Here is a 13,617-nt window from a genome sequence, read left to right on the forward strand (position 1 = left end):
TAAATCTACCCACAGCAAATGCATCACACCCTCACAGTAGGAAGAACCAGGGCCTGGCTGGCTGCCTGTGTATATAATACCACACACACACACACGGTTTCATTCCAACAGCCACTGTTTAATACACTTGGCTCCCAAAGAATTGTTCTGCCTGGAAAAGCACACACAGCTATTTTTAAAATAATAATAAAAAAAAGGAACACTGCTAAACATGGCTCTGTTTCAAAACCACAGGAGGGACTGGAGGGTTTTTCAAATATTTGAGCGGGCTGAAGTTCCCGCTGAAAAATGGGCGGTAAATATATTCATCCAGAAACAAATAAATATTCTGCTGGCTTTTTTTTTTTTTTTTTTTTGTGGCAAAAGAGTAGATCTGTTAAACAGTCCTTGCGCAGGGTAGATGAGCAGGGAGAAGGCTATGATGTTGCTATTAACTGGGGGAAAATAAGTGAGAAACAAAAAGAAAGGGGATGGAGATGGGGATTTTAATTGTTTTTATTTTCAAAAGAGTTTGTTCACTGCCTGGAGTCACTTGGAGAGGTAGGTGGGGAAGGAAGGAAGGAAGGAAGGAAGGAAGGAAGGAAGGAAGGAAGGAAGGAAGGAAGGAAGGAAGGAAGATGGGGAAATAAAATTCCTGGGGAACGGGATTTTCATTGTTTAAATTACTTCTGGTTCAAAACATTCTATTATATTGAGATGGATGGATCGACAAACACACAGAGACAGACAAGCATTTGCTTCTGGGAAATTGTGTAGGCTGCACTACATTGTAAGCTAAGTGGGAAGATACATAAGATGAATAAATTACACAAATGAATACGTATTCTTCATGGCATGTCTCATTTACCTTCTATCAGTGAAGGATGTTGGTTTCTGCTTTTCTAATTTAATCTGAATTCTAATTTTGGGCAATTCTCTTCTTAACCCAGATAAAGGGATTTAATAATTCACTTGACTTATCTTTCTATGTCTATGTGATTTCTAAGAGAATTGGTGGCACATAATCTCACTTGATTTTTTTCCTGACAGACTCATTTACTTTTTTCATTATTTTTCATTCAACAAGAAACCAAAAAAGTAGGAGTAGACATAATGGCCTGTTGATATTCAACATAGCTAAGCAAATTTTTCCCACAGCCTTGGAGTCAGCTGCCTTGAGCATTAATAAGTCAATTTTTGAATTAGCATGATGTATAAGCAATGGCTTGTTCAACACTTTAAAATTCCTGGCTGACGATTGTACAAAGAGACGTTAAATCAGATCATCTCCCTAATCCGAGCATTTTAAGGAAAAATTATAACCTACCAGTGAATCATACATTTTCTTACAAGTTGTGCCATCTTATTAAGTCCATCTCTATTTCTAGGCCCCTTATTAATAACTTGGAACATAACTTATTAGGAAAATTCAGCCTTCCATCCTTTCTAAGGTAGGTAAAATGAGGATCCAGATTATGGGGGCAATAAGCTGACTTTGTATAAATATACAAAAGTATGAAGGCTATTGCTTAACGCATTGTAAGCCGCCCTGAGTCTCCGGAGAAGGGCGGCATATAAATCAAATTTTTAAAAAAAAATTGAGAGGGAAAAATGACACATGGAAAGCATTCAGGGGAGGGAGTAATGACATCCCTAAAACAAAGATTCTAGAAACAGCCATTCAAATCTAAATGGTTTCATATCAATACACCCCTAGGTACCTGCTTGGTTTGCCAAGTGTGGTGATACTTCCTGGTTAACAGCTTACATGAATTACAATGAGTTTTGAGTCTTAAACTCAAAGCACAAGAAGAAATTCCCAGATAGTATATCAATGCTAAACTCTAAATCACCTGTCTAAAACAGTGTTTCTCAACCTTGGTAATTTCAAGATGTGTAGACTTCCAGAATGCTAGAATCTGGGAGTTGAAGTCCACACATCTTAAAGTTGTAAAATTTGAGAAACACTGGTCTAAATTGTAAAGGAAGTAGCTCTCTTTTATTACATATTCAAAGGCAAAATTTACATATGTCATAACGATACTATATCCTCTAAGCTCTTGGCTCAATAACCATATTGGTACATCATTTCCTGGTCTGTGGTGAAGACATTTTTTCAGGGTGAGAACTGCATTTGGGTTTTGATGGACAAGACATAAACCTCAAGTCAAAACTTAGATCAGTCCAGACAAAAAAGAAACGTAACTTGACTTTAATTAAAGAGCGCACAAGTTGCCTGAACTTGCAAATGATTAATTCATATTCTGCTTTATTAAACTTTTCTTCATCACCAAAAGGAACAGAGTTCCTTTGACTTTTCAGACCAACTTTAATTTTAATCTGTAACTAGCTTCAAAGGTAATTCTCAGAAACTCCTACACTAAAATGAAAAGTCATTATCCACATTAGGGTTACGGAAAGGTTTGCTTGGTTTTAAGAGGAACTTTGTGGTTTAGTTTCACTCACTGTGTAATCTGCATGTTTTTTCCCATACCATTTCATCCACTTTCTGAATTCTTTGTCCATCGTCTAGAAAAAGTAGAAGAAAGGAAAAGAAAGAAAAATAGTTTATTATTATAAAAGAAAAAGAAAATCCAGAGATTATGTTTCCGCAAATAGAAGAAAATGGCAACTATGAGAGTATCTAATGAGAGACTTCTACCATACACAAATTTGCACTGTCATTAGCATAACATTTTAGGATGTGGAAGGTAGCTGAATTTAATCTTATCTTTATAGAAGCATGGTGAAATTAGCAGCAAGACACTTTGAACAGCTTTTGGGTTTACCACTTGAGAAATTCAACACTTGTAGTGTCTTTCACAAAGTAGCAACCTACTTGGCACAAGGAAACTTACTGGTAGTCCTTGATTTACAACTATTTGTTTAGCAACTGTAGGAAGTTAGCGCCCACCCTCTCCTAGGAAAATGAAATATTCTAGGAAATATTAAAAAGGCAGAATATTACATTTCTCTGGATGAGAAATGGAGAAACATGTTTTTAGGCAGGAAACAGACTCACTCTTAATAGGCCCCAGCAGATGTCCACACTTAAGAGATAAAAGAGGTAGCTAGGTCTATTCATAAGCAAATGCCCTCACCCAAGATCCAACAAAGGTAGGATTAGCCCTCCACCCATCTAGCAACAGAACTCACCACATGGCACCTGGGGAGATTGCATCATCCAGCAAGACTCAAGCAAGCTTGGGACTCAGGACAGCCTACAGAGTTGCCCCTGCATGGCCCCATGGGAGTCTGACAACCAATCAGAATACAAGCTCAAATTCAAAGCCCAACAGAGGGCATAAAACCAAGGCACTCTCAGCATCTCAGTCCTTTTTCTGTTCAGGAACTCAAGCCATGTGATTCTGCTCAAGAACTCAAGCCAAGTGTTCCTGTTCATCAATAAACCTTCTTTCCAAGTAACTTCCATGAATCCAGTGTCTTTTTCCCCACTTGGAATTGAACCCAGAAGGATATTTCTTCCAACACAACTATCTGAAGTTATTTTGCCACTGAAGAAAGTATGACCAGCCCTCATGCTTACAACCATTGCTGCACCCCCCAGTCCTGTGATTAAAATTCAGGCGCTTTCTAGCACTGATGATGTTACCTAGTTTGGGTAATGAAAGGTCTGCAAGAAAACAAGCAAGCTCAGAGACTTGACTCAGAAAAAAAAAAGAGTATTAGGGGAAAAAGGCAAATAAAACTACGCACTGATTTCTATACGGTTCAAAGGCAGCCCCATATATAGCCCTTGGCGCTACAGAGCCAAATTTGGTATTATTATTATTTTTTTTTAGTTGTTCATATTTCTATGCCGCCCACTCTCCAAGGACTCTGGGCGGCTTACAACAATCGACAGTATACTAAATAGCATATTGCCCCCAACAATCTGGGTCCTCATTTTACCCACCTCGGAAGGATGGAAGGCTGAGTCAACCTTGAGCCGGTGAGATTTGATCCGCTAATCTGCTGAACTAGCAATCAGCTGAAGTAGCTGCAGTACAGCACTCTAACCACTGCGCCATCTCGGCTCTTCCAGTGATTGGTAGTGATTGCAGCCTTCCCTGTAATAGAAATTATCCCTGAATTGTATATTCTACCCACCCACCTCCTAGGAAATTGTTCTGAGAAGCAGCATCCCCTCTTCCAGTCACGACTCTGCTGAAGCCCAGCCTGCCAATGCCTTCTGGTGCCCACATGCCACCTCCTTTTACTATGTGTTAGTTAGAAAAGAATCCTTTTAATATAGTCCCTTACAAAATCTAAAACTACTGGTATGGCTTAATTCAGAGGACAAGCACTATGGGGAAAACAAAAAACAAAAACATCAGCCAACAATAAGATAGATTGGGCAGCTCCTTCACAAGGAAGGTTTCCACCTTCTGCAAGGGCAGTTCTGACATGCTTCCGAGTAGGCTGCAGTTTTAGAGGCCAGAAAGATTCTGAATAACTTTAGGATCCATATATAGTTTTTTCCTTTCTCTTTCCTCTTGGGAACACTATTTATTAACAGTCACCACAGGCTGTAAAACTGAGCATTTAAAGCCAGTGTTTTTCAACCTCAGTGGACTTCACCTCCCAGAATTCTCCAACCGGCATGCTGACTCAGATATTCTGGGAATTGAAATCCGCACACCTTAAAAGTTGCTGAAGCTGAGAAACACTAATCTAAGCACTGGATGTTGAAGAAGGTGGTTTTAAAAAATGGATGGTATATATATATAATCACTCTGGCCAGATTTCTAAAATATATTACAATTTTAACCCAAGGCACTATGTTACCTCAGCGTATTTGGCCGGAATATCAGCTTTCTCCACACCATAGTGATGCTTGCAGTTTGTTGCTGCAGCCACCTGGAGCACAACTTGACCCACACCTAAAAGAAGACAACAGAGTACTACAGTTAGGAGGACTGCCACAATGTCGCATAAGAAGCTAAATTTGGAGTAAGAAGTTTACGTAAGAACTGCAAGTATATGAGTGAACTTCTAAACTATTATTTTGTAGATCAGAAAGTAGAATGCCCTTGCACAGCCAGTATTTGGTTCACGAAGTCCAGGATTTTTCTTAATGCTACACGTTAGAAATGCAGATTAACATGTAGAACTAGGTTTAAATGCCAAAACCAACATTTGATCTGAGCTTAAAGGAAAGGTGGTTACTAACAGAGCTGACATAAGACCAGAGTGAAACATTTCAGGCTATATGTGTCAGATAGAAGTCTGGCTGTCAGATTCTCAGTCCACTGAAGTTTCCGGAGCTGTTTTCAAAACAGCACTGCAATAGTCCAGATACTTAAAGCCAAGTCTGTTTTCAGAAATGGATGGACAGATTTGTGTGCACTTAATGCCACCGATATTTCAGAATTAGAGTTCAACAGATGTTGCCTTTTTCTCCAAGCCATGGTTTATTTAGTTTACAATCCCATATTATCAGCTCAAAGTTGTTCCAAATACAACTTTGCTTTCCTTTTTTTAAAAAAAAAACCAAAACAAAAAAACCCCCTCCAAAACAATCACCAACTGGGGGGGGGGGGGAGAAAGACAAGAAAGCACTTGTAGCTCTTTTTTCATTGACAAAACAGCAGGAAACTGAGTGACTTTGAGTCAGTTTCTCTCTCTCTCTCTCTCTCTCTCCCTCCCTCTCAGCCAACCTCACAGGGTTGTTGTGGGGAAAATAGGAGGAGGAAGATGTGTTGGATATGTTTACCTCCTTGAGTTATATGTAAAAATATTAAAGGCAGGATACAAATAAATAAACAAACTATAATGATGATAACAACAATAATAAACAGCAAGGCATGACATTGTTGCTAATTCTCCTGCCTACCCAGAAGCAATAGGGAAATATATTAGTCAAATATATATTAAGATTTCATGTTATCATGACATAATAGCTGGAAAAATAAGAATCTGCACAGCAGAATCAACAGGGAGTTCTGGAAACTTTAACTCTCCTCTGCCTCTTAATTAATTACCTAGCTGCATGAGAAGGAATCATTCATCCAAAAAACTATTCTAGATGAGCCCAACGACGTCAGATTGTATAGTAGATTTTCCCCCCTCATATTGGTTGCAACATTCCTCTCAGTTTCACTGTGGGTTTGCCTTATGGCACAGGGAACTGCTCTTCAACAAAGGAAGGTTCAGCCCCTCCCTAGATACCCACAACAGCCAACCACTGACTTTTTTTCCTGGGCGAATTGACAGTGACAGGGTCATAGAAATGCTATTAGCTGCATTAACTAAAGTTCCTGCTTCTCCAACTACTAGATTCTATATAAGTGAATTTTATGCTCTCGGTTTAGCCAAAACGGGCAACACTATTTTAAAATTTGCAATTACAAGAAATATTAAATTTAGGTCTTTTTTCGAATCAAACAAATGAACCCAAGCACTTCTTGGAAGCATAGGAGCCCACAAGAAGAATATAGTGTTGGAGCCACCTAGAGATTTAAAGAGTAGTACTAGATGTTAAGGCAAAAATAAATGCACATGACTAAAACTACACATGCTGGAGACATAATATCACAACTGTTGGCTGGCCAGAGCTTGATGTCACAGGCTTTTATTTTTATTTCCATCCCCACCCCACTCCTACACTCTCTAGTTACCGCCCTCATTTTGTGGGCGACCTAGTTGGACACTGATGATGTCAATTGCCACAATTATGATCTATTTCCATCATGTCAAAATTGGAAAACCACTATGGTTTCCAATTCCAGTCACCAAGCTTTGCATTACAGTAAATTGTATTTCCAACTTGGTACTGTCTACTAGAAGTCAGGACTGCAGCTTACCAAGACATGAAGAAAGTCAATGCCAAAGAACATCATTTGCCAGTAAACAAAACACGAATTTCAAGCTATGGATTGGTTATTCACAAAACATATAACAATTCTGCTTGAACTACCGTATTTTGAGTCGAGTCAGAAGAGAGAACTGGGTAGTGAGCACTCACCACTGCCTAAGTCTACAAAGAGGTCATCTTCAGTCATTTTTATTTCATCTATCATCTGGGCCACCAAGTCAAAAGAAGTCTCTCCATACACTTCTGGGGAAAAGGGTTCATAGTTGTTGAGTTTTTCTGGGTCCGTCACTGAGTGGTTATATACTTGCTGTAGGATATGGCGCAGAAGCCCATTGGAAGGGCGGGTATTCAGTTTCATGGGCTGGGTGGTTCCTTTCCACTGAAGAATGAAACAAGAAACCTATTTATCTCAATCACAATTTGATCTTTATAGCAAAAACATCTTTCAAAGCGCAAAACTCCCCTCAACGCTTGTTCATAAGCACCAAGAACATTATTCGAGTAAGAAAAAGTAGGCTGGAAAAGTTAAAGTGACCGAGTAAATCCTTCACTCTGTGGCAAATACCTGCCATGTTACTAGACTTACCATATAAGCATTAACCCTAGTATAGTCAACTTACCTCTAACCCACTTTAATTAAGCATGTATGCTACCAAAATTCTAATGAAGTGTGCTGTTGGAAGTAATGGACATCATATACATCATGGTCTGTGCTTTCTAAACAGTAGACAAACTATGATTTGCAGCTCTTCCCCCCCCCCCTTTTGCTCAGCATTCCTGAGCTGAGCAACATTCTATGTTGGCCAACAAGTTGCTTTTGAAAAGCATATAAACAAAGCTTGAAAGCAACAGGCTTTCTTTGTCATGCATGCCCCTAGCTACTGATGTTCAAAGACAGGCTGTGTCTAAAATATCCTTTCCCTACAATCATTATGGCTAATTGTCACTGACCAATCTTTCCTCCTCTATGCAGTAGACATATAAGTTATGAGGCTACTATATCTCCCATTTGTCTGGTGTCTCAAATCAGCTTGACAGGCTTGGCTTTTGTTCTAACTTGTTCTTTTGTTCTAACTAAAAAGAGCCTTGGTGGCGCAGCAGACTGAAGTGCTGTTAAGTAACACCAGCTGCCTGCAATTACTGCAAGTTCAAATCTCACCAGGCTCAAGGTTGACTCAGCCTTCCATCCTTCCGAGGTAGGTAAAATGAGGACCCGGATTGTGGGGGCAATAAGCTGACTTTGTATAAAAAAGAACACCGCTTGGGGGGGACGAAAGCCCTACTAAGCAGGTATATACAAAAGTATGAAGGCTATTGCTTAACGCATTGTAAGCCACCCTGAGTCTCCGGAGAAGGGCGGCATATAAATCGAACCAATCAATCAATCAATCAATCAATCAATAAATAAATAAATAAATAAATAACTTTATCAAATTGTAGGCAAAAACTATAAGGCAAAAAAAGCCTTCTGGATTATCATTTTGCTCCTGGGGAGACACAAGTTCAGATCCACACACCACTTTGAAATTCAACAGTCATTCTGGTTCTCAATTTAAGGTGTTTCACAATGGTTTTTTTAAGGCAAAATGGGGAAAGGGTGGAAGAAAAGAGATTAACCAAGTATTACACCCTGAGGTCCTCTACAGCAAAGGAAATATAAATTTATAAATAAATGTTGGATTTATCTGTTTATTCAGTTGTTTTACTTACCACAATTAATATTTCTAATTGATTAGTATTAATATTTGATGTTATTATACCTTGTATCATTTTATTGTAATTTATGCAAAAGTGGTACACGTATGCTGAAATTAAAAATTAAGATATTCCAATATTAAAATATAAAATATAGCTTTGCTTTTCTGCCTCATTATTCACTATTAATGAATAGTTATTCACTATTACTATTAATTAAATTTCTTTGCCACGTTAGTCCCAATGACTCTGGGTGGCTCATCTAAAAGCGGTGGTGGTCCAGTGGCTAGGATGCAATACTGCAGGGCTAACTCACTGCACACTCTAGGAGTTCACTTCTGACTGGCTCGAGATTGACTCAGCCTTTCATCCTTCTGAGGTCGGTAAAATGAGGACGCCGGTTGTTGGGGGCAATATGCTGACTCTGTAAACCGCTTAGAGAGGGCTGTAAAGCACTGTGAAGCGGTATATAAGTCTAAGTGCCTTTGCTGTAATTGAGCCTGGTAATTATGATCATAAATTGTGAGTTGTAAAGTGACTGGATCCAATTTTATGTCTTTTTTTGTGGCAGTTGTTAAACAAGATCAGTGGTCATTAAGCAAACACATTGTTCATTATGGGCTTTTCTTTCCAGAAATTGGGAATGTTGGTTTTCAGGAGGAAAAAATCATAAATCATTGCCATAAATCACATAAGTGATTGGAAAAGGCGAAAGTCAAAACCATAGCTTTTTGAGGGAGTCTATCATAACTTTAAACAGTCACTAAGCAACCAAATCATTTTAATTCAAAGGCTACCTGTGTGCATAGATGTTTCTTTTCATACGTTTTTGAAGGCAGAACAATCAAGAATACTACTGCTGAAAACAGTATGCTGGAATTGAGAAGGAGTCCGGCAAGACCTCTTATGTCTGATGGTGAGAGATAGGTAAAGACTGAAATCTCCTTATTCACTCCCCACATACAACAATTTGGGGATTGATTTGGCTGCTAGTTAGCTATTGATTGATTGATTGATCCTAAATCAGACAATTACTGGTTAGTGAGCCACTTTTAAAATCTTACATCTATAGTGAATCAGCAAAGTGATCTGTACTGCTTGATGGCCTTGAAACCAATTGCCTAAACAAGATGCAAAAACAAAATAGCAAGGGAACACATACCAACTGATGAATGCTGTCAATAGCTCGGTTGTATTTGTCACAAAGTCTTTGCATGCTTTCAAAGCTAAAATAATGAGACAGAAAGACAAGAGTAAATTAGGCAAATACATATTCCCAGTAGCCACAAGTAAATCAACTGAAATATTTGTCTAGAAAAAAACTTTTAATAAAAATACTCTTGTGACATAGTCCTATACATTCAGAAATTAGTTCTACTAAGTTCACACGGACTCAATCATACATAAAAGGATAGGAACTTTAGCGCTGCAAATAAAATAACATTTTCATTTGAAACCTACCCTGTTTCCCTCAAAATAAGACATCCCCTGATAATAAGCCCAATCGGGCTTTTGAGCGCATGGCAATAAGGCCAAGCGCTTATTTCAGGGTTCAAAAAAATATAAAACAGGGTCTTATTTTCAGGGAAACAGTATGTTTTATTGAAACATTTAAAACAATTAAGATAGCACAATTCATTAACTTCTACATTGCTTAACATGTCAGCATTAAAATGCATGGACACGGGTGCACCCTTATTGGTGTTAATAATTCTGATATTTTTCAGAAGCAGCATTTCAAAATAATTCAGTGCCGAAGTTCTCCTATGGGACAATTGACTGTCTGAGTAAATGATACTCGTTTTCCATAATTTGCAGACTAGCTGAAGAGTATGCAAATTATAATCCCAGGAACACCCGGAAGGCACCAGATTAGAGAATGCTGCTGTAGGCATACAAGATTCATCATATGAGCTGGTTGGACTAATGGTTTTTTTTTTCCCCCTAAACCAGGCAACCTAACTGAGGATGAAAGAATCAAAGAATCATCTCAGGTCATGAGGATAGAGGGGGGAGGAAAGAAGGGAGGGACATGGCAGTCACATGTCCACTGCATAATCAGATTTCAAGCTTCAGTGCAGAGCAGCTACGCCAAAACAACAGGAGAGCATATTGGAGCATGTCAGCAATAAACCTGCCTTTGTACCCGAACAGTCACCAATGCTGTTGCCTAATCCCAAGGGTGTGTGGTCAATTTCCAATTTATCTCTTGTTGTGTTTGTATTTTCAAAAGGTATCCCAGGATACCTCAGTGGCATTCACAGTAGCACACTCCCTCTATTTGGAAAAAGACCAATGGCTTATCTAACCCATGCAATGAGAATGCAGAAGTACCTTTTTTTTTCCCCTAGAGGAATATGCCCACGGTTTCCATAAACATTACAATCCATATGTTTGGAACGGGCACATCAGCCAGCTGGAAAACCTCTTTGCCTCTGAAGCTGCTAACTACTTCTGTGGTTGCTACTTGCAGTTACTTGTGCAAATCTGTCCTTCAGTGCGATATGCTGTTTGAAGTGTGAGAGATCAGGAACCGGGGAAGACAGGTTCAAATGCAAAGGAGAGGCCATGTTCTAACTGAAGCACAGCCAGAGAAGATCACAGAATTTTAATAAAAGAACAAAGTATATCTGGTAAGCGTGCCTACCTACACATTAATTAACAGCCGCACCTTTCAAAGTGTAAGGTACAGAGGGAAAGCACAAAGGAAAAAAAAAAATCCCAGATGAAAAGTTTACCAGATTAATTGACTCATGATATTCACAAACAGTTAAACTGGTAATGAACAGCAATCTTGTTTGCCAAGAATATCCACTGTGTTGTGCAATTATTGACAAACGCGGTAGCATTAACCAATATCCTAAAGGCATAGTATCAGTTTCTAGGTTATAATATTGAAGCATTAAGTACTGGAGATTTAATCCATGAAGAGAATTTGTCAAAGTTAAAATGTTTTGCTTCTCTTGGGGAAAAACAAACAAACAAGGCTCATGAATTAAAATGGAGTGACATAGACTTTACTCTGAAACTATACTCCCATGTGTGCTGCAAAGGCTTATAGAGTCCTGCCAGTTAATATTTAACACAGGTCCTTGATTAGGCTGAAGATGACATGCAGGATTTAGTATTTGTTTTGTCATTTCGCAAGGGTAGAATAGCATGCAAACAACTCAGTTTCTCCACAAAAAAATGAAAATAAACAACCTCCACCCCATTCCAGAATTTATTAAGGTCAATGCTCAAAATCTAAACTTCTCCAATTTTTGCTTTAAAAAGTGAAGTTCAAATAATCAACGATTAGCATATGTGCAGAAAGTATCATGGTAAAAAAAAAAGTATTTACTGACAAGTGACTACAATTTCAAATTTTATTTTCAGGGTCTCCTAATGCTGCAGGATCCTACCTGGCCACTGAAATCAGCTGAAGAGACTTCTTTGTATATTCCCTTTATATCTATTCCTCTTTTAATTGGAACATAGGACAGAACTCTTCTGTCCCATGAAGTCTGTTTAACAGTTTCCTTAAATATATCATATTGTTTCTTTGAAAGCTATTTGTTTCACAGCAGTTTAAAAGTGAATCTAGTTAATCTGATTAATAATTTTATCTGCTATTTGCTTTTCATTTCTGGTTATCTCATGTATCCCTGTCCTTAGTACTGTTAGCAACTTTCTAACAGTTAAAGGCAAGATATTCAAAAAATTCACACAAAGAATGAATAACTTAAAAACAATTAAAAGTTTCTAATGAATTAAACCCAAGGAATTATTTACATATTAAAAAACACAAAGAAAGGGGATTCAAGTAGCTTTCCTAAACCTGCTGCCTTCCAGAGGTTAGGCCACCATTTTCATTGTCCATAGCCATTTTATACTCAATAGGAAGGACGCCCAATTAAGGAAGACACTATGAACTATCACAATTAACACAATTTCACTGCAAGTTCAGCCAACGTTCAGGATGGCAGAAAGAGCTCTGTAAATCTGGACAGAGAAGAACAAGACATCATTCAACTGGGAGAAATGTAATTACATTGAGAGAAAAATATAGGGCACACACAGAAGATGAGGAGTTTGTCGTTTGAAGATTTGAGTATGGTCATGGTCAATGAACATGAATCAGCATGAACATGTGAGAGACAGCTGCTACAAGGGCAATGTACTGTTGGGCTGCATTTACAAGAAGAACTGTACCAAAGAAACAGGAAGTTGTTATTCCTCTCTACTGGACACCAATGAAACTACAACTGGAATACTGTACATTTCCAAGGATTTGGGATTAGAGAATTGGCAACAAAGGTGATACTGAGACTTGAGGGCATGCCCTGTGAGAAGAGGTAGGAATGATCAGTCTGAGGAAAAGAAGATTTTGGATACACATAATAGTAAAGTTCAGGTACAGGAAGAGAAGTTACAGGAAAGATTACAAAGAACTATGGTATTTTCCATGGCCACAGAAACCATGTGCAGAAGATGTGAACGTATAAGTTTTAGCCATTGGATTTCATAAATAGAAGAAAACTCTTCTTAGTTGAGAACGGATGTAGATTGTTAAATCATGCAGGTAAAGTTGTCTGAAGGTTGAATCATGGCAATTGGACTTATTTTTGACTGAAACCTTCAGACATCTTCTTAGTCATACAACACTACCAATAAGCTTTTAAAAAGAAGCTGTGCAGCCATCTCTCAATGATGGTAGAAGCGGTTTTTCTGAATGCTGCAGAGGGATGACGATCCTTAGTCCCTTCCAACTCTACAATCCTATGGCTCTCCATGGCGCTGGGTGGAGGGAATCCAGGAGTGGGTGTTGCTCTCTCTTTTCTGCCTGGAGACTGAGTGTGTCATCATTTTTGGGAACGCCCCCGTTGCCTGGCTAGTCCCCAGTTCGGCTCAGTCTTCAGCCAGATAGAGACACTTTTTTTGCTGGGTCAGAGTTATTCACTGACTCCTGCATTCCCTTTTAAGCATGAGACCATTATTCTAAATATAAGAAATCTAAAGTTTATTAACTGTAGCTTTACCTAAAAGATGCAGTTAGGATTGCTTGACAGGAATTGCGGAGTAATTGATAATCTAAAGCTCTCTAAAGCTATTTTGGCAAATCAGTCTGGAACCCTTTGGACTAC

At 38.6% G+C, this 13,617-nt stretch overlaps 1 protein-coding gene across 6 annotated transcripts in view; it reads right to left on the minus strand.

Annotated features, from left to right (window-relative positions):
* The window catches only part of DOT1L (DOT1 like histone lysine methyltransferase), an 82,687-nt gene that overhangs the window by 46,548 nt on the left and 22,522 nt on the right, over positions 1-13,617 (minus strand). For all 6 annotated transcript variants that reach the window (XM_087881498.1, XM_034437748.3, XM_034437749.3 and 3 more), the window contains 4 exons: positions 9,654-9,717; positions 6,947-7,175; positions 4,768-4,862; positions 2,446-2,508 (listed from right to left, as the gene is read on the minus strand). In XM_087881498.1, coding sequence (XP_087737624.1) covers positions 2,446-2,508; positions 4,768-4,862; positions 6,947-7,175; positions 9,654-9,717 — 451 coding nt within the window. The remainder of the gene's footprint in view (positions 1-2,445; positions 2,509-4,767; positions 4,863-6,946; positions 7,176-9,653; positions 9,718-13,617) is intronic.

This window comes from Pantherophis guttatus, chromosome 1 (genome assembly GCF_059756535.1).
Source record: "Pantherophis guttatus breed Tessera chromosome 1, ASM5975653v1, whole genome shotgun sequence".
Taxonomy (NCBI): domain Eukaryota; kingdom Metazoa; phylum Chordata; class Lepidosauria; order Squamata; family Colubridae; genus Pantherophis; species Pantherophis guttatus.